This window comes from Cornus florida, unplaced genomic scaffold, assembly GCF_030987335.1.
Source record: "Cornus florida cultivar Cherokee Brave unplaced genomic scaffold, ASM3098733v1 CherokeeBrave_3.0.0_Hap2_Chr02, whole genome shotgun sequence".
NCBI classification, from domain to species: domain Eukaryota; kingdom Viridiplantae; phylum Streptophyta; class Magnoliopsida; order Cornales; family Cornaceae; genus Cornus; species Cornus florida.
The window spans coordinates 287,095-313,175 of record NW_026775572.1 but is presented as its reverse complement, the minus strand read 5'-3'; the positions used below and the strand labels follow the sequence as shown (position 1 = coordinate 313,175).

Here is a 26,081-nt window from a genome sequence, read left to right as displayed (position 1 = left end):
CCAAGCCAACCTTCTCTCGAAATGCTTAATCACCGGGTCCCAACTTCCCACCCTCCTTGATGAGACACCCAAAGGCAAGCCCAAGTAAGAAATAGGGAAGGAGCTCATCCCACACCCTAAAACAGTTGTAAGAGAATCCACCTCCTGAACCTCCCCCACAGGGACAAGCACACTCTTTCCCACGTTAACTTTTAACCCAGAAATAGCCTGAAAGCAAACCAGGATACATCTCAAATATCTCAATTGGGACACCTCTGCTTCACAAAAAATCAGAGTGTCATCTGCGAAAAGCAAGTGAGAGATCTCCAACTGATGAGCTGCATCTGGACCAATCTTGAAGCCTCGTATGAGCCCCAAGGCCACAGCCCTCCTCATCAACCTACTAAGAGCCTCCATAACAATAATGAACAGGAAAGGGGAGAGAGGGTCCCCTTGCCTCAAGCCACGAGAACTGCCAAAAACTGGGATGAAGACCCATTAACCAACACCAAAAATCTGATAGATGAAACGCATGTTTCAATCTATTTCCTCTATCTCTCTCCAAAACCCATCATCTCTAATAGATAAAACAAAAATTCCAACAAACTTGATTATAGGCTTTCTCGAAATCCAGCTTACACAGAACTCCAGGAACCCCGCTACTAAGCCTAAAATCCACACATTCACTGGCAATAAGAGCGGAGTCCAGGATCTGTCTACCCCCAATGAACGCATTCTGAGACTCTGAAATGACTCCATCCAGAACCTCCCTCAATCTTAACGCAAGGACTTTAGCGATAAGCTTATACATACTCCCAATCAGACTAATAGGTGTAAAGTCCTTTACGTCAGAAGCTCCGCCCTTCTTAGGAATAAGAGCAATAAAAGAAGTATTCGGCGACTTTTCGAACCTCCCATTAGAATGGAACTCATGAAAACTGCCAATAACCTCCTGTCTAAAAGAAATCTTATTGTGAAGCTATCCGGACCTGGAGCCTTGTCACCATTACAACTCTTCAAAGCCATCAGAACCTCCTCTTTCGTAAAGGGGCTCTCTAACCCATCACTATCCTCAACTGAAATAGAATCAAAGTGAAGACCATCAAGCCGTGGCCTCCAATGTAGAGGCTTAGTGTATAACCTCTGATAAAAAGAAACGATCCCCGTACGCACCTCCTCAGTAATCAACACTGTTCCGTCCACACACATCCACCCAATATGGTTGCCCCTCCTATGAGTATTAGCAGTTCGATGAAAAAACTTTGTATTACGGTCTCCCTCTTTGAGTCACAAGGCCCGAGATTTCTGTCGCCACGAGATTTCCTCCATAACTGCAATCTCAACAAATTCTTCCTGACAAGCTGCTCTCCTATTACGTTGAGGCTCAACAAGACCACCCACTGCTTCCAATCTATCAATCTCTGCAATGTCAGTGAGGGCCTTATTCTTCCTCCACTCCAGATTATTGAACACCTCTTTATTCCATCTTTTGAGTTTGTTTTTCAGATGGGGAAGCTTTCTAGCTAAAATAAAACTCAATGTTCCCACCACCATGTCCTCCTCCCACCAAGACCGCACCATTCCCTGAAAATCCACCGCTCTAAGCTACATGTTCTCAAATCTGAAAGGGGTACAACGAGGTCTCAAACCTCCACAGTCCGAAAGCAAAGGAATGTGGTCCGACGTCACCCTAGCCAAAACAGCCTGAACTGCGTCCGGAAACTTCTCTTCCCACTCTCCAGAAATCAAGAATCTATCTAGGCGGGAAAGAATAGGCATCTCCCTACCTCTGGACCAAGTAAAAGCAGCTCCCTCTAAAGGAAGATTGATAAGCTAATGTCCATCAATAAACTCCGAAAAATGCATCATAGCCGGAGTCCATGTACTACCTGTAGATCTCTCCGACGGGGATCTAACCACATTAAAATCTCCTGCCACTCACCAAGGAAGAGACCACATCCCCTTCACCCCACTAAGCTCCTCCCACAGCACAGGCCTTTCACAGTCATCCACTGGCCGATACACACTAGAGAAGGCCCAAGAAAAACCATCCTCCTCCATCGCAAAAGCACAAGACAGAGAGAAACGCTCCCTATAAACATCCACCTTTGCCATCCATCTCCTATCCCACATGAGAAGAATGCCTCCAGAGGTCCCTACTGAATCCAGAGCCTCCTACTCAATGAACCTACTAAAATCAATCTTCGTTTCTTGGAGACACACCAAATGAATCCCTTATTTTCTCACTGCCATCTTCACCACCTTCCTCTTGCCCGGGTCATTGAGGCCATGGACATTCCAAGATAAAATTCATAGCTTTATAAGGAAACATTAACACCCACCTCACCATTACCCTTCCCTCCCTCCTTATCACTACCCCTTTCCTTTCTCCCCTACTAGCTTCCTATTATAGTTCACGTTAGAACAGAGATTTCTCAGCTCCCTCTCCCCTCTCCAAGAAGGATGAATCTTCTTCCTTTTGTTCCTTCTTCTAGAAAACTGAATCATCTCCCCTTCTCCCCCCTCCACCGTAGCCTGAAGAATTGCTAAGGCTTGATCTCGATTGCCCTTGCAAGAGACACCTAGCAATTCACTAATGGCCCTGATATTTGCCATAACCTAATCCTTGCCTAAGTCACCACACTTCTGCTTATCAAAATCACTGTCTATACCCTCCGGACGCACAACCGCCAGAGGATCCACTATCCCCAGATTAGAGTGACCTACCTCCTCCTCTTCTTACAAGATCATCCCTGCTCCCATCAACATCACTTCCCTCAGCCTCCTCCACCCCACCTTCTTAACATTAGTGTAAGGATCTGGATCAATAGTAGGCAAATCATCAGTTAAACACCTGTGCTTCTGCAATTCCTTAACCAACAAAGAAGCTGATTCATCACTGAGGATTATACAGATATCTTTGCTCACGCAAACTGTAATCATATCTGGCACACTAATTGTCTGAGATGACACCAGAGCATCACCCTTGGGTAAACACAGACCCAAATGAGGCTCCACCAGCCCACCCAACTCATCCCCAGATGTACCATACTGAAAAGAAGAGGAGGAGAAATCAGAGCAAGAGTCATCATGCCCATCACAGTTCCGATCAATACCCCCATCAACAAGCAAACTGATCGTCCCATCCCTTTCTGACGGCCCAAAAGCCCCAAACCTAATAACATCCATATCCAACACCTCATCAGCGGAATCCACCTCCACCATTGGCGATAGCATCCGAGACTTCCCATCAATATCCTCCCCCACCTCGCTCCTCAACACCCCAAAAGGAGTAGAAACAAAAGAAGGAGCAGAGAGAGAGCTCTTAGAGAAGGAAGAGGGTACATACTAGGTTCAGGAATAACCTTGCGGGCGACCCATTTTTGCTTGTCTTTTCTCGTCCATCTTTTACTGGATTGATGCGACTTACTAGAAGAATAGCCATTTTCCTTGATGGATGCACAACTGCCATTCTCGTCATCACATATAAAACTCGACTGAAGCGAACCAAATCTGTTCCCAGAGAGCCAATTCTGACAACACTCACTGTGCCTAAACTTCTTCGATCTCAAACCAGCACCCTTATTCTTGTTCATACATACGTTTGCCCAATTCTCCTTCTCCGACTTTGACCAATATCTCAAGTCCGCCTTCAATTGTGCTGAGTCATGAAGATGGCCGTGAGACTCTAAGCTGGGTACCAACACAGAAGGTGGGCTGGGCTGCAAACCAGTGATAGAAACGGATAAACACCTATTTGGGCCCTAACTCACCACCCTATCATTAGAGTGTTTGGCCTTAGCAAGTACAGGCCGAGAAACAGAAGTTGGCCAAGAGACTTAGGCCTATTATGCCCAGCCCCACAAATAACCCTCAAAACAACCTGCACAGGCCAGAAAGAGAGGTTAACCTAAAAGACTTGGGCCTAACATGCCCAACCCAACCATCAACCCTTGAATCAACTTGCATTGGCCCACGTTGATTAGCCCAATCCTACCAGGCCCATCAGAAGTAGAATTCAAACCTCCCCTAACCTCACATGCCTCGTCATGTGATGCATTAGCTGTCTTCCACGCACAACGGGAGGCAACCGTCCTCCATCCACGTGTCCCACTGACATCCCTCCCACTCGCCTTTGGCGCGTGCATCATCACTAGTCCCTGTCCATGAGTCCGGCGACCCTGCAGATCCATCCTCTGAAGCTTCGGCTCACTCCCAGCCCCAATCCCAGACCTGTGAGATGGTCGTAACCTTTTACCCGTCGCCTCTGGTGGCCTCAAATCATCACTTCTGGTGCAGGACATGGAAACCGTCACAAGGGAAGGAGCGATTTACTCTGTTGAAGAGATTTAGAAGGCCCACTACCTGTCCTCCATGACAATAGACTCCTGGATCTCACCGCCTTTAACCACAGTAACAACAATCCTCTCCGTGTTGCTCAATTCATACGCCTCAACATCCCAGAAACCTCCGCATAAATCCCCAACAGCAACAAAAAGCTTTTGATGCCATAAATGTAGAGGAACCATAAATGCAGAGGAAGGCCGTACATGATGATTCTCTGGTGGTTAGCCTTCTTTCTCAACCCAAAGCACCCAACCTTGTAGCACCAAAGGTCGATGAGCAACTGTGCATCTCCCCGTGATTTCTTTCCCTTATCAAAAACCTTCTGTGCCTCCATAATCGACGGGAAATGGAACAGCAAAAGACCATCGGCCAGCGACAAAACCCAAACCCCACACGAGATCCGCCAAATCTTTGAAGCCCACTTTTCGATCTCCTCCAAAGTCCCCACTTCTCTGTTGAATCTCCCAACAAGACATGATCTAATCATGAATTCACAAGTAGAGGTGCTGTGATAGTCCACCCTAAACACATGACCACTGAGCGAAGAAATGCGCTCCACCTCTCCTTGCAGATCCAGACGAGGGAGGCTTGTGACCTCCAAAAACGACAACTTCTGACCGTCGAGGGCTCTCATGAAAGCAGCCAAAAAGGAACATTACAAAGATTAATTACTAGTGATCTTATCACATGCTGTGCAAGTTTTAAAGGCACATAATAACAGATATTTGATAAAAAGAAAATATTAATAAGTAAATATTAAAGTCATTATAATATTTGTTCAAATATCTGAAAAAGCTTCCGTGGCTGTAGGCATGGATATGGCGAAAATGGAATATGATTTTCTATGAATAGTGAAAATAATTTACAATTCATCTATAACGTTTTTAATATTCAAGTAATTTTGCAATGATGAATTTTTGTAGCTTTGCCTCTTAGAAGCATTCACTTTGGGCCTATTAGATTGTTTTTCACTTATTGCAAGTTGATACTTTCAAATGAGCTGAGTGTACTACATTACATAATTTAGCAAAAATTTCACGACATTCATTATTGTATAGATCTGTGACATTCCACATAAATTGATGTACTGAATTATTGATACTATCTTTAAAGTGTACATAAATAGTGTAAAAGAAAATTCAACCTTTTGCTCACTATAAGAAGATCCTTTCTTGATTTAATAATTCCTTATATAATATATTTCTAGAAAAGTGGCACTAGTAGAAGCTCAAATTTCTAGGACAGCTCTTTTTGAAGATTGGTGTGCGGTGTGCCAGACAACTTTGCTGACCTACCTTGAATGCCAGTTTATGAACTTATAGAAGGGCCCCATTTTTACGTACTTAAAAGGTTTCACAGATGGTTTAGTGGTGTATGTGCTTTATTCATGAAACTAGTGATGTTATTGATTTCATTATTATTCTAGTCTTTGTAGCTCTTCACATATACAAATACTTAAACATGAATATAATTTCTTGTTCATAAATGTATTACCATGTCACTTTTCATGTTTAAATTTTAAATCATTGCATTTGGTAACATGTTTCTTTTGGGAAACAATAGTTGTATGTTTTAAGAAATAATAGTTGTTAAGTAATTTTGAGTTCAATAAAAAGAAGTTATATCTTTCATTTTATTGTTTGTAACACTACTTTTAACTTATTTGGATATTGGTTTGAAAATTTGATAGGTCTATGCTAAATTGCTAATACCAATATGTATTGGGCGGTATAGGAACTAGCTTCCCTCCCACCACGCGCACGCACAAGCTGAAAAGTTCTAATAATTTTGAGCGAGCTTGCTTCTTACTGACTTTTTGCACTATTTAAAGCTTTCAGATTTGACTCTCCTTCATGCTCTAGCCTGTTCACAGATAGGGGGATTTAAAAAGGTATTAGAATTTTTAGAAGAGGGTAGAGACGCTAAATAAGAGAACACATATTACATGAGTAAGATAATCAGGGATTGATTATGTAATGATAATTGAAATTGAGTTATTCTACTTTTGTAACTAAAGTTGGTTCCCTTCTCCCACCCACCCGCATGTTTTTCCCTCCGTCCCTGTAGAACTGACAGTGATTGTACTATTAAATGGTAATGAATGGTATCCTTTCATCTACTCATCTTGAGCTGATTAAGAGGTGTTATAAAGCTTATTATCGTATCTCTAATCTGTTGTTTGATTTCTTTGTTTTATGAAGGTATGATACACTATAGTTTGGATGATTGATGTATAATGCTTGTGTTTCCCGTTTTACAGCAAAAGCTCTGCAATTTCTGCATAACCTTGGGATTGTACATAGGGATGTCAAACCAGCGAATATTCTTGTAATTCAACCATGATTTCCTGCACTGATCTTCATTCGATTTACTTATTTTTCTTAAACTTCCATCAATTTCTTTTGCAACTTTTGATCAGTTCCAGATTAGAATGGTTGAATAATATACTCTTTTATTTATTATATATATTTTTTATTTCAACAAAATGCAGCTTGATGAAAATCTTTGTCCACATCTAGCAGACTTTGGTTTGGCAGAATACAAGAAAGATCTTAAACAAATTTCTTATGAGAATTGGAGATCATCTGGCAAACCGACTGGTGGTTTCCATAAAAAGAATATGGTTGGCACACTCCTCTATATGGCACCTGAAATATTAAGGAAGGAGATACATACTGAAAAATCAGATGTCTTCAGTTTTGGAGTATTAATCAAGTAAGAATTTGGACAAACTGAAGGCTGTTTATGTATCTTTTAGTGAATTTGCAATACTTACATCCAATTTGGACTAAATAACAAATTCGAAGTGCAGTTCTATACTTTTATTTATTGATTTTGTGATATTTGGCATTAATTTTCAAAATTATCATTTGGAACCAAAAATTGATGAAAAATAATTAATGATAATATAATTATGCTTTCTTTCTGAAATTTTAACATGCACCAAATTATTTGAACTTTGAGTGGGCTGGGCTTTAAAAAGCACGTCAAGTATGGTTGAAAGTGGTTGCAATGTGTTGTCACCATAACTGCCAGTTAAACCCTGTTGATAAGTTGAATTCTTAAGAACTGTTTTTAACAACCAAAACTTGTTAATTACAAGTGTTTTAGACTGCTAGATCTCAGTCATTGAGATAGCCAACTATAGGTTAGTGAGAGATGACTAATGTGATGCTTAAAATTTTATAAACATTCTAACTTCTGTTGCATCAGCGGTAGAGGCTGTTGGAAAAATCGATTAAGTGGGCCAGCTGTCTCTACACTATAACCTTGTCACAGCTAGGAAAAAAACTTCTTGTCGTCTTATAAGATTCAGTAGATCGGTAGATTTTATGAACTTATGATCTGCTGCTAGCACACATCGGCCAGCCAATCCAGTCGATTCTATAATAAATTATTTTGAGTTGTAAATTCCTAATAAAGGTCCTGTATTTTGGAATTAAGCCAAGGTTTGTGCTAGATCTTCCCTTGTTTAATAAAATTTCCCAGGTATTTACTTGGTCAGTACATTACAAATCAATTGAGGTATCATTTGGAGGTCCCTTGGATATTGAACCATCCATTTGAGTTCTTGTAGAAATTGGAACTAGTTAACTATGTGTTTTTCTAAGTATCTAAACATATCTACTTGTTTCTGTTAATGTTGGTTAGAAGAAGGTATTGGTTTTCCGCACGCAACTTCTTTTCTATGCTATTGTTGTTCTAATTGTGATGAACTAGGTTATGAATTTGTTAAAACAACTGAGTTGTGTCACAATCTCAAGTATTATTGCTATGGTTGACTAATACCCAAACACATATAATGAATTTACTACTCTTGATGTTTCGGTTTTCATATTGTTAATTGCAATTTGTTAATGGATGAAGTGATGGAATTATATAGGAACTGTTTTTTTCACTACTTTTAAATTATATAATGTCTTTTGAATAACTAGATCTTTGATGGGAGAAGTTTTAAATCAAAGCTGGAACAGAGTAGGAGCTCATATATTGACATTTTTTGTCATATACAAAATCCAGAAAGTTTATTTCATGCTTTGTCATACCCAGAAAGTTTATTTTATGCTTTGGATCTTTATATTTCACAAAGCAATCTAATTTAATAAAATTTCTATACCTTTATAGCTTCTTACACTAAATGTCCAAAAATGTCACCACTTTTCTGGTCATTGAAAGTTCCTCACTTGAGAGCCAGAAGCGAATAATTTTGAGGGCCAGTGGAAGTTTCAACCCTTTTTTTATTTTTTATTTTTATATATATATATAATAAAGCAAAATAGTACAATTACAACAGTAGGTATAAAAACCTCCAACACAAACCAAAAAAATGGAAAATATCCATTTGCAAAGAAAAACAAACCAAACCTAAGAAAAAAATAACAAAAAACCAAAAAATGGTTCTCTGAAGTAGAATGAGCATATGGTCCAGTACACTGCAAACGGAAATTCCTTAGCACACTGCAGCAACAATCAAGCAGACCAGAAAACACTTCCTCATTAAAAAATGAGAAGGAAGTCTTCTAATCTGAGTTTGAGATGTGACAAAACCTCCCATATAATCGACTGAGCAGCCTGAGTAGCTTGAGTTTGAACTCCATTATGCAAAGCCTCATTTCTAATAACCCAAATTTTCCAAATAGCAGTTGAAAAACTGAGCTCAACACTTTTGATTTGGTAGAATCAGTAGTGGTCTGCTGTCCAAACCATTCCACCATTTGCATCATAGAAATACAATGTGGATTATCAATGTGAAGAAGGGAAAAAATCTCATGCCAAACCTGTTGAGCATAATTGCAAGTACAAAAAAGATGATCATTGGAGTCCACATTCCTCATACAGTTGTGACATATAGCAATAATAGTGATGCCTCTTTTCTGCAAATTAATCAAGGATAAATTCTTGTTGTGTAAAATAATGCACACCACCACTGCAATTCGAGGCCTGCAGTGCTTCCAACAGAGATCACGCCAATTCAAAGTTGGGTTTATGAATCTACATGAATTCCAAGCTGCCTTCAGAGAGAAACTACCAGTTTTCCAGCCTATAATATCTGAACCTGCAACAATCTTTAGCCTTTGAATAACACCAAACACTGTTTCAGGTATACACTCAGGTCTATCCCATCTTCCATTGACAATAAGGTCTGCTAAAAAAGTCTTTCTATCCACTTGTCTAAACAATGTAGCCCCAAACCTCTGGATTAATGATTGGTTTTCACACCAAGGATCTGTAAGCAACCTGAACTGCAGCCCATCTCCAATTCTGAACTCTAAGTTTTGTAAAATCAATTGTCTAACCCCTAGAATTTGTTTCCAAATAGGGGAATCAGTAGTGTTTGGAACAACATTCCAAAAAGACACTCTTTGAAGATACCTTGCATGCAGCCACTGAATCCACATCTTATTCTTTTTCTGAACAAAATCCCAGCATAAAGTCATTTTGGCAGCCACATCTATGTCTTGAATTTTCCTAAGATTAAAGCCTCCCTCTGAAATTGGCAAGGTCACCTGACTCCATTTCAATTGAGAAATCTTTTTAACATCTGATTTTCCACTCCACAAGAAACATTCGAATCTCCTTTCTAAATCAACTTTTACCTCCCAAGGAATTTTAAATCCAAAAACCCAGTGATACAGATAAGAATAAAGAACTGACCTCAACAATTCAATCCTTCCTGCGATAGATAGATTGATGGTCTTCCAATGAGTTACCGCCCATTAATTTTATCCACAAGCATTCTGAAATCACCAGTTCTTAAATTGTTGTTAGACAAAGGCAAGACAAAGTATTTGAAAGGAAAGTTTTCAGTTTGAAATTGAAGAATGTTGGAGATCCTTCTTCTACCTCTGACAGATTTAGAGAAAATAACAGAACTTTTCTCTTTATTTACCTGAAGACCAGTGGCTTGTTTAAACTGTTGGAGAAGCTCATCAATAGCTTTGACAGTAGATATGTCTGCTTTGACCTCCACTAAGAGGTCATCTGCATAAAAAGTATGAGAGATCTTCATATTTTTCTGTGACACAGCCTTTGACACTTTGATCTTACCCTCAACAATAGCAGTCTCCATCAAATTACTGAAGTATTCTGTGACAAATGCAAACAACAGAGGAGAGAGAGGGCAGCCTTGTCTTATACCTCTGGAAGCAGAAAAGAAACCAGCTGGAACACCATTACACAGAACTGAGAATTTTGGAGAATTAATACAAACATTAGTCCATTTGATCCATTTGTCACTAAACCCATGTCCTTGTAACACTTTCTGAATAAAATCCCAATCAACAGAATAATACGCTTTCTTCAAATCAACCTTCAAAGCAATAGTTGGATCACCATGTTTTTTTCTAAATCCATTAATTAGATCAGATACTAACAGAGTATTGTAATGAAGCCTTCTATCTTTAATAAACGCAACTTGCTCAGGACCAATGATGTTGGGAAGAACTTTACTCAGTCTATTTGCCAAAATTTTGGATATAATTTTGTAAGCCAAATTACACAAGGCAATGGGCCTGTGATTAGCAATTTTGTCACCATGATTTGCCTTGGGAATGAGGGTCAAAAATGTGGAATTGATACCTTGTGGAAGGGTACTTTCAGTGAAAAAGTAACTAACAGCATTAATCACATCTTGTCCAATACATCTCCAATAATGTTGATAAAATCTGGCTGGGAATCCATCTGGACCTGGTGCCTTATCAGGATGAAATTGCATAACACCACCTTTAATTTCCTCTGCTGATATACCACAGTCTAAACTCTGAGCATCTTCATTACTTAGAACCTTTCTTGGGGTCTTCAGCGCGGCCACAATGTCTCCTTGTTTCTTGTACAATTCATCATAGAAAGTAACCAACCAGTCTTTGAAGTATTAGGATCAGCCGACATCTCACCATTGGAATTTTGCAGTTGAGTAATAGAATTTGAGCATCTCCTTTGTCTAACCACATTATGGAAAAAAGCAGTTCACTTATCCCCTTCTTGCAGCCATTATCCTAGACTTTTGAGCCCAATAAATTTCTTCAAGTTCCAAAGCTTGTTGCAATTTACCTGTCAGATCTCTCTCTCTGTCTATGCAATCTTGATCAACTTGCTGATGTAACAATTTCATTTGAGCTAGATGTAAATCATCTCTAGCTACTTGGATTTGTTCAGAAATAGTACCCTTAGTCTTGTTCCATTCTTTAACATCTGCCTTCACAGCTCTTAATTTTTTCTGTAGAATATGTAAAGGACTCCCTGTAACATCCTTCTCCCATGCCTTACAAACAACTGATTCAACTTCATCATGTAGACACCAAATTTTGAGGAATTTAAAAGGTTTTGGGAGCAATCAAAATACCATTGAACTGCCATACCATAATGATCAGACAAAGAGCCAGGTGTGAGAGAAACCTTTAAATCAGTGAATTGCTGCAGCCATTGAGATTTCACAAGAACTCTATCTAACTTTGCATTAATCCTTGATTGTAAGTTCTGTTTGTTACTCCAAGACCATTCACCATTATTTACGGGAAGATCTTCCATACTTATGTCCTGAATTAAGCTGTTGAATTCATCCAATCTACATTGAGGAACTCGCAGACCACCTTTCTTCTCATGACTATATCTAATAATATTCCAATCTCCCACAGCAATCCAAGGGCCTGAAATTTTTTCAGCTTGAGCCCTAAGAGATTTCCACAAATCTCTTCTTTCTTTAACTCTATTTGCAGCATAAACTCTAGTAATAAATTTGTTTTTTTACCAGACACAATATGTTTCACTTGAACTAGCATTGCTTGAGCATCTTCTTGTATCAATTCCACATCAAATAAAGCTCGATTCCAACCAATCCAAAATTTTCCCAAATAGCTAGACTTATAGTTAGCCAACCAACTCCATTGAGGACAAAGTTTTTTCTGAATTTTGGATGCCTTACCTTCCTTCACTCTAGTTTCCACAAGGACAGCAAAAGCAAATTTGTTTTCTAGAATCCACTGCTTTGCTTCCTTTTGCATGGGAGGTCTATTAAGACCTCTCACATTCCAAGCCCCTAACATTATTGAGACAATGGCAGTGAACCACTGCCTGCTTGCATTCCTCTCGTTATTCTGTCTGAAGGAGGCACATATGGTTTCTTTCTCTGCCTAGAAGATTTGTGCTCTTCCATTACTTGCAATTTACCTTCTTGCTCCACAGCCCCATATATATTCTTGAATTTCTCAACTGAGTCCACAGTCTTAATACCTTGTGAAACTGGGGTATATATTACCCCCTAAAGATAGAAGCAAATAAATTCAACCCCATTACCCCCTAAGACAGAAGCGAATAATTCTGAGGGCCAGTGGAAGTTTTTAGCTGAACTTACTATGATAAGTCTAGAGACTTGGTCTTGGATCTGAATAAAAACATGCATACCTTTTATGATTCTTATTATTAATGTTTAAAAAAATTTAGGATTCTCAGGCTAGTTGAAAATTTTATTTGTGTTTGCAGTTTAAAACCCTCTTACCCCCTAGCATAAAAGTGAATAATTTATGGTGCTACTGAAAGTTCTTACCTGAGCTTGCTGTTTAAAATACTGTTGACCTGAATGCAGAAGTGGAACATATCCGGGCTACTTTCCTTTAATGCACTTTGAATTTGCTCTTCAGAAATTTTAATTATGTGTGTACCAGTGTAGTTTAATACTTTAGTCATCATTGGTACATCTACTTTAATCCGGGAAAGCGGGTTTTGGGAGGAGGGAGGGGTGGGGGGAGGCTGTTTCCTCGTCATTTGGCTTTATATGGAAATATTGACATCATGAGAAGGTTGATGTAAACCCCCCACCCTCCTCTCTCTTTTCCCTGTTTGATGGGCATGAGAAGGCTGATCTAACTGCAAACATCAATAACAATCTATTCTTGAACATAAAAGTTTGAATAACTCTACCTTTTTATTGTCTTTCTTTCTCTCTTCTTTCTGGCCCGGTTATTTTCTCCTATACTTGTTGAAAAGAAAATGAAAGAAAAGATCATTTATGGTTATTCATAAATTGTTGCATTCATCCAGTAGGATGGTTAGTTATTTAGTAAATTACTTCATCCTACAGATGCTTAAGGCAATCTACAAAGGTTTATGCAGCATGCATATACTTTTTAATAGTTGGGATAACATCTTAGACAGCACCATGGAGTCATTATGCTATATGGCAGGGATAGTCTGAATCTCTAACTCTTTTATATCGATTTCTTGTATCTCTTACTTTGTTATATATTACCGGTCCGTTGTTGGATTTATCTGCAATCAAATTCAATTAAAAAGATCCATCTTCTCTCTCTCTCTCTCTCTCTTTTCTTTCTATTTTTTATTATTACTTTTTTGGGTTAGTAAGTTCACGTATGCATACACTATGCCCCAATGGGGACCTGAACCCTCAACTATCCATATTGGAGGATGAGGAGATACCATGCAAGCTAGAGACTCAAATGTTGGAATGACATGAAACTTGATTTCATCTTATTGCAGTGAACTTCTTACTGGAGTTGTCCCATACACTGATCTTCGTGCAGAAGCACAGGTTAGTTTTCTCCATTTATTCCTTTTGATATTTGTTGCGAGTCTTGTGACTAGAGATGTATTGTTAGTCACTATATGCATGGATGATGTCAAAACATTTCCTTGAATGTGAATGGAGAGAGTAGTGTCTTGAGGAGCTGATAAGGAGCTCACACAAGCATTGTGTTTGACAATAGATGACCTGCTCACTTGGTCAAAGGTAGTATCGATGGTGACACTTTGAAGAATGTAGAAGTAAGCAACAAGACTTACATATAGTTTTTATAGATTTAGAAAAAGGGGTCTTTAAAGAGATAACTTGGTGGGCCCTACAAAGAAAACAAATTCCCTTATAAATCATAAAAAGTATCCAAAATATGTATATGAGTACACAAACTAAAGTTTGTGCCACGTGCTGTGACATTAGGGAGTTTTCCATACATGTAGGATTGCACCAAGGATTGGAGCTAAGTCTATATTTATTTGCAATAATCTTAGATGAGATAACAAAAGAATTCCAAAACAAGATCCCATGGTGCATGATTTTTGTCGATGATATCGTGCTCTTGGATATTTCTAAAGAGAACCTAGCAATAAAACTAGAAATATGGAGAAATGCTTTAGAATCAAAAGGATTGGGAATTAGTTGAAATAAAACTGAGTATACGGAGTGTAAATTTGATAAAGACTCGGACATTGATAGTGTAATTGTGATGTTGTGGTTTGAAGTTGGTAACGGGTGGCATTGCGACCTGACGACTTGTTGGATGGCTCTGGGGTTTCGGGGGCTTGCCCTATGAAAATTGTTTGACCCGTTTTTGCTTGTGGGTTGTGGCCCTAATTAGTACTCTCTTGTAGTCCGTTATATATAAGGGCGTTTAGGGTTTGGAGTGGGCAAAGAGAGAGACACTGAAAATCGTACAGAAAGAGAGTGAGAGGCTGAAACTTGTAATCTCCAATTTTACACATAGTGAAGACTTTCGCCGGATCTCCACCGTGTACGTAGACTTTGCCAAACCACGTATAAATCTTTGTGTTCTTTGTGTGTGGTGTGTTTAATTTTCTATTGTGTTTTGTAATTGTTGCTTAGGTTCGCTGTGTTTGTCGTAACAATAATGATAACACTTTAAAACCAAAATATATATATATATATATATATATATATATATATTTTGATAAGTAAGATTTAAAAAAAGACACTCAAAAGGGGAGCGTTCCCCAAAAAACAAAAGCCGTTCAAGATGCCCCTATAGCTTTAAGCTAGTAGGATTGGAGCCGATTGGACAAAATGGAGACAGACTAGGGGGATTTTATGTGATAAAAGAATAACACAGGCTAAAAGGAAAATTCTATAAGACCGTCATTAGACCATGTTGTATGGAGTGGAATGTTGGATCCTAAAAGAGAAACAAGAACAACACCTTCATGTAGCTGAAATGAGAATGTTAAGATGGATGAATGGAATGACTAGAAGAGATAGGGTCAGTAATGAATTTGTGAGAGGAATATTAGGTGTAGCACCCATTGGTGAGAAAATTAGAGAGAGTAGACTTGGATGGTTTGGACATCTACATCGGAAACCTAGAGACGCGCTGGTCAAATCAGGAATACTAGTTGTAATAGAAGGTAAGAGATGGAGAGGGCGACCAAAAATAACATGGGATGAGGTTTTTAAAAATGACTTAAAATAGTTAAACACTTAAATGTAGTAGGTGAAATGGCATGTAATAGAAAATGTTGGAGAGAGAGAATTCATGTGGCTGACCCAATTCATATGGGATTAAGGCAAAGATGATGATGATGATGATACTTATAATCTTGCATTCCCTGGATTTCCCAATCCAAGTAAATTAGTCAATCTTTTATTTGAACTCAGATCCCTTTCAAATCCATTTATATTATCCAAATGGAGCCTGATTTGTGTTAGTTGGCGTTAGTATAAAGGGCTTGCTCCATTTCATTTTTATCATCTATGAGTAACATTTTTCAGTTTCTTCACACTGATATTCATCCTTCAACTTAAACCATCTCTTGTATTCTGCCACAAGGTGTTATTTAGTAGTTCCCTCAATTGTTCAACTGTCTAACATGACTTCTTTCAATTCCAACTCATAGCTTAGTTCACATTCCACACATTCTTCTTGATGTTTATAATCGGAAACACAAACATAATTGTTATGATATTTCTTCTGCATTTACAGATCGGTCTCCTACTGGGATTCTAATTTTCATAAAATTGAAAGAAAAAAACAATTCAGTGCTTCACAAATTTTGTTTTACATATTTCTTGTTGGCAGGCCCACACTGTGCTGGAAATGAACTATACTGAACAACAACTCACAGCTGCTGTGGTATCTGAAGGACTGCGGCCAATTCTTTGCAGTTTTGACTCAGGTGCTCCAGCAGGGTTACTGTCCTTGATACAGAGATGTTGGGATGCCTATCCCGAAAAAAGGCCATCTTTTGGTGATATAGTTTTGGAACTTGATCCCATTTTGGAACACAGGAAGAGAGTAAAACAAGAGGAAAATGCACTTGCTGAACCTTCTATCTCTCCTCATGATCGGGACATCACAAATCATCGAGTTTATCAAGAGAGTATTAACTGGTTTGCCAAGGGTGCACACTTCTCAAGGAGAGCTTCTCTTGGAGCTGATTCTGGAATGAGAACCTGGCTTAACTCTTCAAATGATCCTTTGGCATACTATCCAGCACTGTCATGGGGATCCTTTGCTACTTGCGGCAGAAGGGAGACTATGGAGGATACACACTTTCTTATGCCCCATCTATGCAATGAAAAGGATATCCATGTGTTTGGAATCTTTGATGGCCATCGAGGTTCACATCGCACTACTTTCTTTCACCCGACTGGTGTGTTTGGGACCAAACTCGAGGAATGATGAATTTTAATGAGCACTAAAACTAAAAGGAAACAAGTTGGGTGACCGTGAGACCTGCCCTTTAAAACTTTGCTTGGATGAAACATAAAGTGATTTCTAGTGAAACTAGGACCACTTATTTTCTCAGAGACATACTTGAGATTGAAATTGAACCTCAGAAATTATTTTTAAGAAAAAAAAATGTGTCTACTTTTAACTATTGAACAAAATCCATAAAACCTTAAAGCTAATGGGAGAAGTCTACAACAATTATATAAAATACTTGTAAGAGAAGCATTAACTAATACTCCCTCCGTCCCAAAGTAAGTGTCCATCTTTCCATTGTTATCCGTCCCAAAATAAGTTTTTCCCATTTGAAAAGTCAATGCACTATTTTTTGTAATATTACCAATTTAATATTCTTGCATTGAACCTATAAAAGTAAATAACCCACTAAGGATAAATTTGGTAATTCATTCACTACTAATACAATAAAAAAATAATAAAAATCATTGTCTTAAAAAGTTCGATTCCCAAAAAGGGACACTTATTTTGGGACTGAGGGAGTATTTGAAAATGATCCTTTGCCTCTTCCACGACACTTTCTATATTTCAACATCAAAATGACTGGCCAAAGTCATTCTTCTTTTGGATATTCCCAAACATAACCAGATGCTTGTGTTTTAATTGCAACATATGTAACTAGAGTTCATGCAGGTTCTGCAGCTGCTGAGTTTTCAGCTTGTGCTCTACCAGGATTTTTGCAAACTCTGGGTTCCACGAGAAGGTGTCTCCAATTCTGATATTCTCATTATCAGTTTTTTTTGTTGATTTTGAGTAGAATTATATACCCTGCATTTTGCTCCCCCCTGTTTGACCCTTTTAGGGGCATTGTACTTGTCAGAATGTATATATGCATGCATTTGAGGAAAAAGAAGAAGTTATTTGTTAATATGATTATAATGTTGCAGTCCTTCTGATGCATTACTAGAAGCATTCATTAAGACAGATGTTGCATTTAGGGATGAACTGGATTTCCATCGTAAATCTAGAGAAATTATTCAGAAAGACTGGCACCCTGGTTGCACTGCGGTTGTGGCTCTTATAATTGGAAATAAGCTTCTTGTTGCTAATGCTGGTGATTGTAGGACAATCGTATGTCGAACTGGTGGTCCTTGTGCTCTAAGTAAGGTGAGAGATGGACTTCTTTTGTCAACCAAAATCACTAGAAACTTACATCCTGCTCAAATTCTATTTGGCTTACTAAAAGGTATTGTATTGTTCACCAACTAATGGAACTTGACACAGGATCATGTTGCAAGTTGTCTTGAGGAAAGAGAACGTGTTATCAAAGCAGGGGGACAAGTCAAGTGGCAAGTTGATACATGGAGGGTTGGTGCTGCTGCTCTCCAGGTTTTCTTCTGAACCTCTGATAGATTCTTTAATGCTGTATCAGAAAATGTGTAAACCAAAGTTCTTTACTATAGTTGACTGTTGTGAAAAAGTAAATAAAAAACTTATTCCTTTAATTAACTTTTCCCTTATGAGGTTTCATTTTTCAGTCACGGGCTGGTTTTTGGTCAATCCATTAGTTTTTCCCCAATAAGTGGGCCATATCCATACTAAATATCTTATCTCTTATCTGTGGAGCCTTTTATGCCCCATTGAAAGTAATAAATATGGTCCATCAAAACATATGAAATGAGAAAGTCCAGTCTGGCAATTTGCTTTTCAATGTGACCCCCTCTGCTAGATTCAGAATGTTATGATAAACGCAGTGAACCAAGAACAAAACAAGAGTCACGACAGAAAAGTAAACATACCACACACAAAAATACAAAGATTTACGTGGTTCGGCATAAGCCTACTACGTCGAAAATCAGGCGAAAGATTTCCCTATTAAAAAAGGAGATTACAAGTTTCAGCCCCAAAACCCTAGCTTTCTCTCTCACTCTCCTTTCTGCGATTTCCAGTGTTCTCACATTATCCACTCCAAATCCTAAACACCTTTATATACTGGGCTACAAGACAATTCTAAATAGGGTCCACAACCCGCAAACGAAAAACGGGTCATAAAAATTTTCCCTTGGACCCACACAAAATCTATTTTCCATGTCGAAGTCGGGTGACAACATGAACAGGATTGAATCAAAATTCGGGCCACAACATCGCATAGAATTCTATATTGAAACAATGAGATGTGAAAATATGGCATGATGCCAAATCTTTCAGTTTAGAAGAATACTACTATAACAATATTTATGGATACTGTTGTACAGTATAAAACGGAAGCGAAGAGAGAAATGAAACAAGAACACATACATATTATGTGGTTCAACCACTAGGGCCTACATCCACGACACAAAAAGCCCAAGGGGCTACATCACTTTTATAATACTCTTTCAATTCATATACAATACAATGGTGGAGGCTCTGGAGAATAAATTATGAGAATGGAAAGAATTAGAAAATAGGAAACAAGGAGGATTTTTCTCCACTGATTCCTCTAATAACACCAAATCTTTAATAATAGGAAACAACATCAATTACTGAAAGATTTTTCTCCATTGATTCCTCCATTAAATCTTCAATACTCCCCTTCAAGTTGGAGTATGAATACCCAACTTGCCATTGAGATGACGAATAACAATAAGTGTGAATGATTAAGAGAGAAGACAAAGAACAATGCTACCGAACACACCGGCAGCCCAAACAAGTCAACAAAAAACTGCAGGAGACACGGCAAAGGCGAGGACAATGCTACTGAACACACCGGCAGCCCAAACAAGTAGATAAAAACTACTGGAGATACGACAAAGACGAAGACAATGCTATTGAACGTACCGGCAGCCCAAACAAGTCAATAAAAATTGCTGGAGACACGGCAAGGGTGAAGAACATTACTGCCGAACAAACCGGCAGCTCAAACAAGTCACAAATAACACCAAGAAACCCTTAGCAACATTTCAGATGCTAAGGGAATACCCTAAAATAGGGGTTTGAACCTAGGAAGAGAAATCAGGCTCTAATACCATGTTAAATTTGGATGCGGAAATAAGAAATGCAAATAAGAAAAGGGAAGAGAGAGAGATGGAGAACACAGGCATATACATGGTTCGACACTAAGACCTACATCCATGGACAAAGAGCCACTAAGGACTACATTTTTATTATTTAGAGATGTATATTGCTTGAGCACAAGGAGCCTATATATAGGCATGGTAAAGATAAAAATATATGGAAGGTATACAATAGTCAAAGGAGGCACCATGATTAGTAGAGGATTTTGCTCCACCGTTATATAGAAATATTTATAATCGGAAGGAAATTGACCGGATCACCATGATTGGTGGAGGATTTTGCTTCACAATTATATAGAAATATTTATATATTTCAACACTCCCCCTCAATTTGGAGCATGAATATCATGAATGCCCAACTTGTTAAAGAAACACCTTGAAAGATGATGAAAATGTATCTGGAACAAAGCCGGAACAACACCGGGAAAGGCCGGAACTACGTCGGGAAAAAGCTGGAACAACGCCGGGAAAAGCCGGGAAATGGCCAGAGCTACGCCGGGAAAGGAATGTGAAGACATAGAGAATATGCTCCATGATAATAATTCCAATACTCCAATTCTAGATGGGATTACAAGAACAACTTAGCTCTGATACCATGGTAAATTTGGATGCGGAAATAAGAAATGCAAATAAGAAAAGGGAAGAGAAAGAGATGGAGAACACAGGCACATACATGGTTTGGCACTAAGACCTACATCCATGAACAAAGAGCCACAAAGGACTACATTTTTATTATTCAGAAATGTATATTGCTTGAGTACAAGGAACCTATATATAGAAGGTGTACAATAGTGAAAGGAGGCACCATGATTGGTGGAGGATTTTGCTCCACCGTTATATAGAAATATTTATAATTGGAAGGAAATTGATCGGATCACCGTGATTGGTGGAGGATGTTGCTCCACAATTATATAGAAATATTTATATTTTTCAACACTCCCCCTCAAGTTGGAGCATGAATATCATGAATGCCCAACTTGCTAAAGAAACGCCTTGAAAGATGATGAAAAGGTGTCTGGAACAAAGCCAGTACAACACCGGGAAAGGTCGGAACTAAGCCTGGAAATGGCCGCAACTACGTAGGAAAAAAGCCTGGAAATGGCCGGAACAACGCCGGGAAAGGAATGTGAAGACAGAGAGAATATGCTTCATGATAGTAATTCCAATAGATACTAAATGTTTGAAGGTTTATAACTTATGCTTCGTTCGGTAGGAAGGAGGAAGAAAATTGAATGGAAAGGAGAGAAGAAGGGATGGATGGGACACCCGTAGCTGACTATTATCGACTTGATAGTAGTGGAATTACGTGGGACATGCATTTTCGACGTTCATTTCAGGATTGGGAGTTGGACGAGGTAAGTATTTTTCTGGATCTATTGTACCGACAGGAGGTAGTTGGCAAGGGTTTTGACAATTTGACATGGATTCCCTCTTCTCATGGTCGTTTTGAAGTAAGATCTTTGTTCTTATGTCTGTCTAATTTTGATAGCCTTGAATTCCCGTGGAAGACCATTTGGTACTCTATGGCTCCAACTAGGGTGGCATTCTTTATATGGACCGCTGTTTGGGGTAAGATACTGACGATTGATAATTTGAGAAAGAGGGGAAATTGTTTTGTTAACTGGTGTTGCCTTTGCAAGCAAGACGGGGAGTCAATTGATCATCTCCTTATGCATTGCCCCGTGGTGCACGACTGTTGGAATCTTATTCTTGGGTTGTTTGGTATGTGTTGGGTAATGCCACGTTCTTCTAAGGATTTGATTTATGCTTGGAGAGGATGTCGTGTGAGAAGGGATGTGCGCGATTACTGGAGAATTGTCCCACATTGCGTTTGGTGGTGCATCTGGAAGGAGAGAAATAATAGAATGTTCGAAGGGAAGGAGTCGTCTACGGCGACGCTGAAATTTTTTATTATTCGTTCTCTTTTTAGTTATGTGAAGAGGAGTTCTTGCTCCTCTTCTGATGATTTAATTTCTTTTTTGGATTCTTTGGGGTCCTAGCCCTCGGTTCCACTATTGTTTAAGGGACGCGTTCCCCTCTTGAATGCCTTTTTTAATTCATTATTACTTATTGAAAAAAAAATATTATAAGAAAAGAAATAAAATAAAATCTAAATCAAAGAAAGGAAATAAAATCAAATCTAAATCAAATCACAGAATATTCTATGGCATATTCTATAACATAATCAGATCTATGCTAATACGGTAAGTTATTCTATAAATCGTGACTATCATATTTGCTAACATTACCCCTCAAGTTAGTGCGTGGCTAATCGCCTAACTTGGACAATGCATCTTCAAACACGGTCTTGCTAGCACCCTTCTTCAGAATCTACAAGTTACAGAGTGCAAATCTGACTAGCGATGATTTTCTCTTAAATGAAGTGCCGATTAACAAATCAAAAATATCTCCTCAAACCGTAAACAACCAATCATGTCTCCTCAGACCGTAAACAACCAATCATGTCTCCTCAGACCGTAAACAACCAACAATGTCTCCTCAGACCATTTTCCTTCATACACGTGTAAAACATGTAGATGGAAGAATCAACAATGTCTCCTCAGACCCCTTCATACATATGTTTAAACAATGTAGATGAAAGAATCAACAATGTCTCCTCAGGCCATAAAAAGAAACAATTATGTCTCCTCAGACCATTTCTGAATAGGTGGTGTCAAACTCGCAACACCCTCATTGAGGTCGGATCACCTTGCCTACCCGACACCTCCCTGATGGGCAATCTTACCTTAGACCATTCCCGAATGGGTGGTGCCGAACTTACATACCCTCATTGCAGTTGGACCACCCTGGCTTTGTTACCAAGAAGAAATATAATATAGAAGAAAAAAGAGAGAATTGTGTAAAGGATTCAATGAGATTTATAATATGTAAAGGCTTGAATGATATAATTACTTATTCACAACTCTAGTATTTATAGATAAAAAAGAGCACATGCTCATATTACAATAAAGGAAATAAAACCAAATCTAAATCAAAGAAAGGAAATAAAATAAAATCTAATCAAATCACCGAATATTCTATGGCATATTCTATAGCATAATCAGATATATGCTAATACGGGAAGTTATTCCATAAATCGTGACTATCATATTTGCTAACAGATAGAGAGAAGAGAATTTGACAACTTACTTTGTTTGTTAGGAGGGCAGGGAAGGGAGAGTTGTAAATTGTTTTTACCATTATATCCATTTCTATCTATAGTTTTCTTTGAACCTTTATTGTGTTATAAGTACGGATAATATTGAAATTTGAAACTTTTATAATAGCCTCACTTATCTTCCCTCTCTTCCATCCATATTTGGAGGGATGAAAATTTATAAAGGAAGAAGGATAACCCAATAGCAACGCCCATTATATTATCCTTTCTATCCTCGTCTCCTCTCTACCAAATATGACATCAGATAATGTTAAGATGGTCTCTTGGGTTGCAAATTCAAAATATAATTAGCCTAAATGCAATATACATGTACTAAATACTTGTGAAATGTAACTTCAAAATTGATATTTGTATATTTTTGCAAAATTTTCAAATTTTACACTTTTGGCAAAAATTTCTAACTATATAATTTACAATTTATAATTCTTCAAATTTTGAAGTTTGAAAATTAAATGTATATTTAATGATTTTGATAATTGATTGGGTTGAGAGGGATTGTGAATTGAGGATTGGTCATGAGTGTATTTGGGACGCATTGTTTTGTTAGGTTTTTTTTTTTTTTTTTAATAATCTCAATATTTTATTCAGACAGGGTATTTACGGCTTTTCATTCCTGCTAACGAAAGTTGACGGCATATCCTTATTTGCACATTTGGATTCTTGAGGGGGATTTTCCAAACCTCAGGGGTTATATGCACAATATGTATATTAAATGGTTTATTTATTTATTTGAATTTTATATATCCAATAAAAAAGAGAGAACCTGTGATATAAGGAAACTGTGATATTGTGACCCGAATTTGGTGTCGGGTCGCTTATGACCCGACAACCCCGTTGGATGAGCTTTGTGCTGGCGCAAGCCCCAGAGGAAAATTTTTTGACCCATTTTTTGCTCATGGGTTGTGGATCCCAATTAGTCTTTTTTTTTTTTTTTTTTTTTTTTATACGTAAAAATATATTAGAAAAATGTTCAAAAGGGGAACGTGTCCCTAATACACAAAAACAAAAGAGCAAAAGTCAAATCTACGGACCAACAGAGTCCAATAGAACAAAAAAATCATCAATCAAGGAGCAAGCGCTGCCTCTAACATAACAAAAAAGAGAGCGAAGAATAAGAGACTTAAGGTTTGCAAAAGACGATTCCTTCCCTTCAAAGTTTCTGTTATTTCTCTCTCTCCAAATACACCACCAAACACAGTGTGGGGCGACCCTCCAAAAATCACGAGCATGACTAGAAACAAGGCAACTTCTCCAAGCGTTAATAAATTGGAAAGAGTGCTTAGGCATTACCCACTGAACGCCAAAAATACTGAATATGAGATTCCAGCAATCAAATGCAACAGGACAATGCATAAGAAGATGGTCCACGGACTCACCATCAGCTTTACAGAGACAGCACCAGTTAACAATGGTATTACCTCTTTTATGCAGATTATCCAATGTTAGAATTTTTCCCCAGGTAGCAGTCCAAACAAAGAAGGCAACTCTAATAAGAGCTTTAGAGCGCCAAATACACTTCCATGGGAAATTATGCCCAATAAAATTAGACAAACACAAGAACATGGATCGAACTTCGTATTTACCATGAAGAGAGGGGGTCCACAAAATATCATCACAACCTCTGCCAACATCCTTCTGTCTATACAACAGGTTCAAAAAGACGCGAACTTTTGTTATCTCCCAGTCCTGAAAAGAACGACTAAAACGCACATCCCACGTAACTCCACTGTTATCAAGATGATAACGGTCAATTATATAAGCATGCTTATTCTCGGCAATGCTAAAGAGACGAGGAAAGGAAAGAGACAATAACTGATCACCACACCATAAGTCTTCCCAAAATCTAACATTCATACCATTACGAACCTTGAACCGAATATGGGTGGAAAACACATCCCAACCTTTCCGAATGAACTTCCAAATGCCAATGCCCCCAGTAATAGAAACAGGACGAGGACCAACCTCCACTCTCCTCCCCAAAACGACACGAGATAACTCTTCTCCATTGTCGATGACGCTCTTTACCGAACCTCCATAACCACTTCCCTAATAACGCTCTATTAAAAGGGACCAACTTTCGGATACCTAACCCGCCAAACTTCAATGGTTTGCAAACCTTCTCCCAATTAACAAGATGATACTTAAACTCCTCTCCTTTTCCACCCCAAAGAAAATCTCCATGAATTTTTTCAATTCATTCAGCAACAGAGCACGGGATTTGAAACAGAGATAAGAAATATATGGGAAGGGACGAGAGGGTGCTCTTAATAAGAGTGACCTTCCCCCCTTTCGAAAGATATTGTTTTTTCCATCCCGCTAATCTTTTTTCATACCTGTTAATTACCGGATCCCAAGTCCCCACTCTAATGGAGGAGATTCCCAAAGGTAATCCCAGATAAGAGAGTGGAAAAGCACCCACTCCATACCCAAGAACAGCAGCTAAAGAGGAAATATCGGAAACCTCCCCCACTGGGACAAGCACACTCTTTCCAACATTAATCTTAAGACCAAACACTGCTTGGAAGCATGTAAGAATGCACCTCAAATACCTGAGTTGGGAAACATCAGCATCAGAGAAAACTAAGGTATCATCTGCAAACAACAAATGGGATATCTCAATCTGGTTAGCAACATCTCTGCCAACAGTGAACCCCCTTATGTACCCCAAATCCTCTGCCTTTTTCATTAATCTACTCAATCCCTCCATGACAATAAGGAAAAGAAAAGACGACAAAGGATCTCCTTGTCTCAAACCACGCGAGCTCGGAAAAAAACCAGCAGGAGAGCCGTTCACAAGCATAGAGAACATAATTGACGAGATGGAAGATTCAATCCATTTTATCCATCGATCCCCAAACCCCATTCTCCGAAGCAAGTAAAGAAGAAATTTCTAATTCACGTGATTATAAGCTTTCTTGATGTCAAGTTTGCATAAAACACCAGGAGCTTCACTCTTCAACCTGGAGTCGACACATTCTCCTGCGATAAGAACGGAGTCTAAAATCTGTTTACCACCAACAAAAGCATTTTGTGACTCTGAGATAATTCCATCCAAAACATTTCCCATTCTAAGAACAAGGACCTGGCGATAAGCTT

The 26,081-nt window shown here is 38.5% G+C and overlaps 1 protein-coding gene across 4 annotated transcripts in view; it reads left to right on the top strand.

The window, feature by feature from the left end:
* LOC132289974 (protein kinase and PP2C-like domain-containing protein) overlaps positions 1-26,081 on the top strand; it is a 49,762-nt gene that overhangs the window by 10,358 nt on the left and 13,323 nt on the right. Inside the window, exons 4-10 of one of the 4 annotated variants that reach the window (XM_059790036.1) lie at positions 6,587-6,654; positions 6,818-7,041; positions 13,819-13,870; positions 16,146-16,686; positions 17,454-17,514; positions 17,699-17,918; positions 18,036-18,140. In XM_059790036.1, coding sequence (XP_059646019.1) covers positions 6,587-6,654; positions 6,818-7,041; positions 13,819-13,870; positions 16,146-16,686; positions 17,454-17,514; positions 17,699-17,918; positions 18,036-18,140 — 1,271 coding nt within the window. Of the gene's footprint in view, positions 1-6,586; positions 6,655-6,817; positions 7,042-13,818; positions 13,871-16,145; positions 16,687-17,444; positions 17,515-17,698; positions 17,919-18,035; positions 18,141-26,081 lie in introns of all 4 variants that reach the window. The other 3 variants (XM_059790038.1, XM_059790037.1, XM_059790035.1) reach the window with 3 other exon arrangements.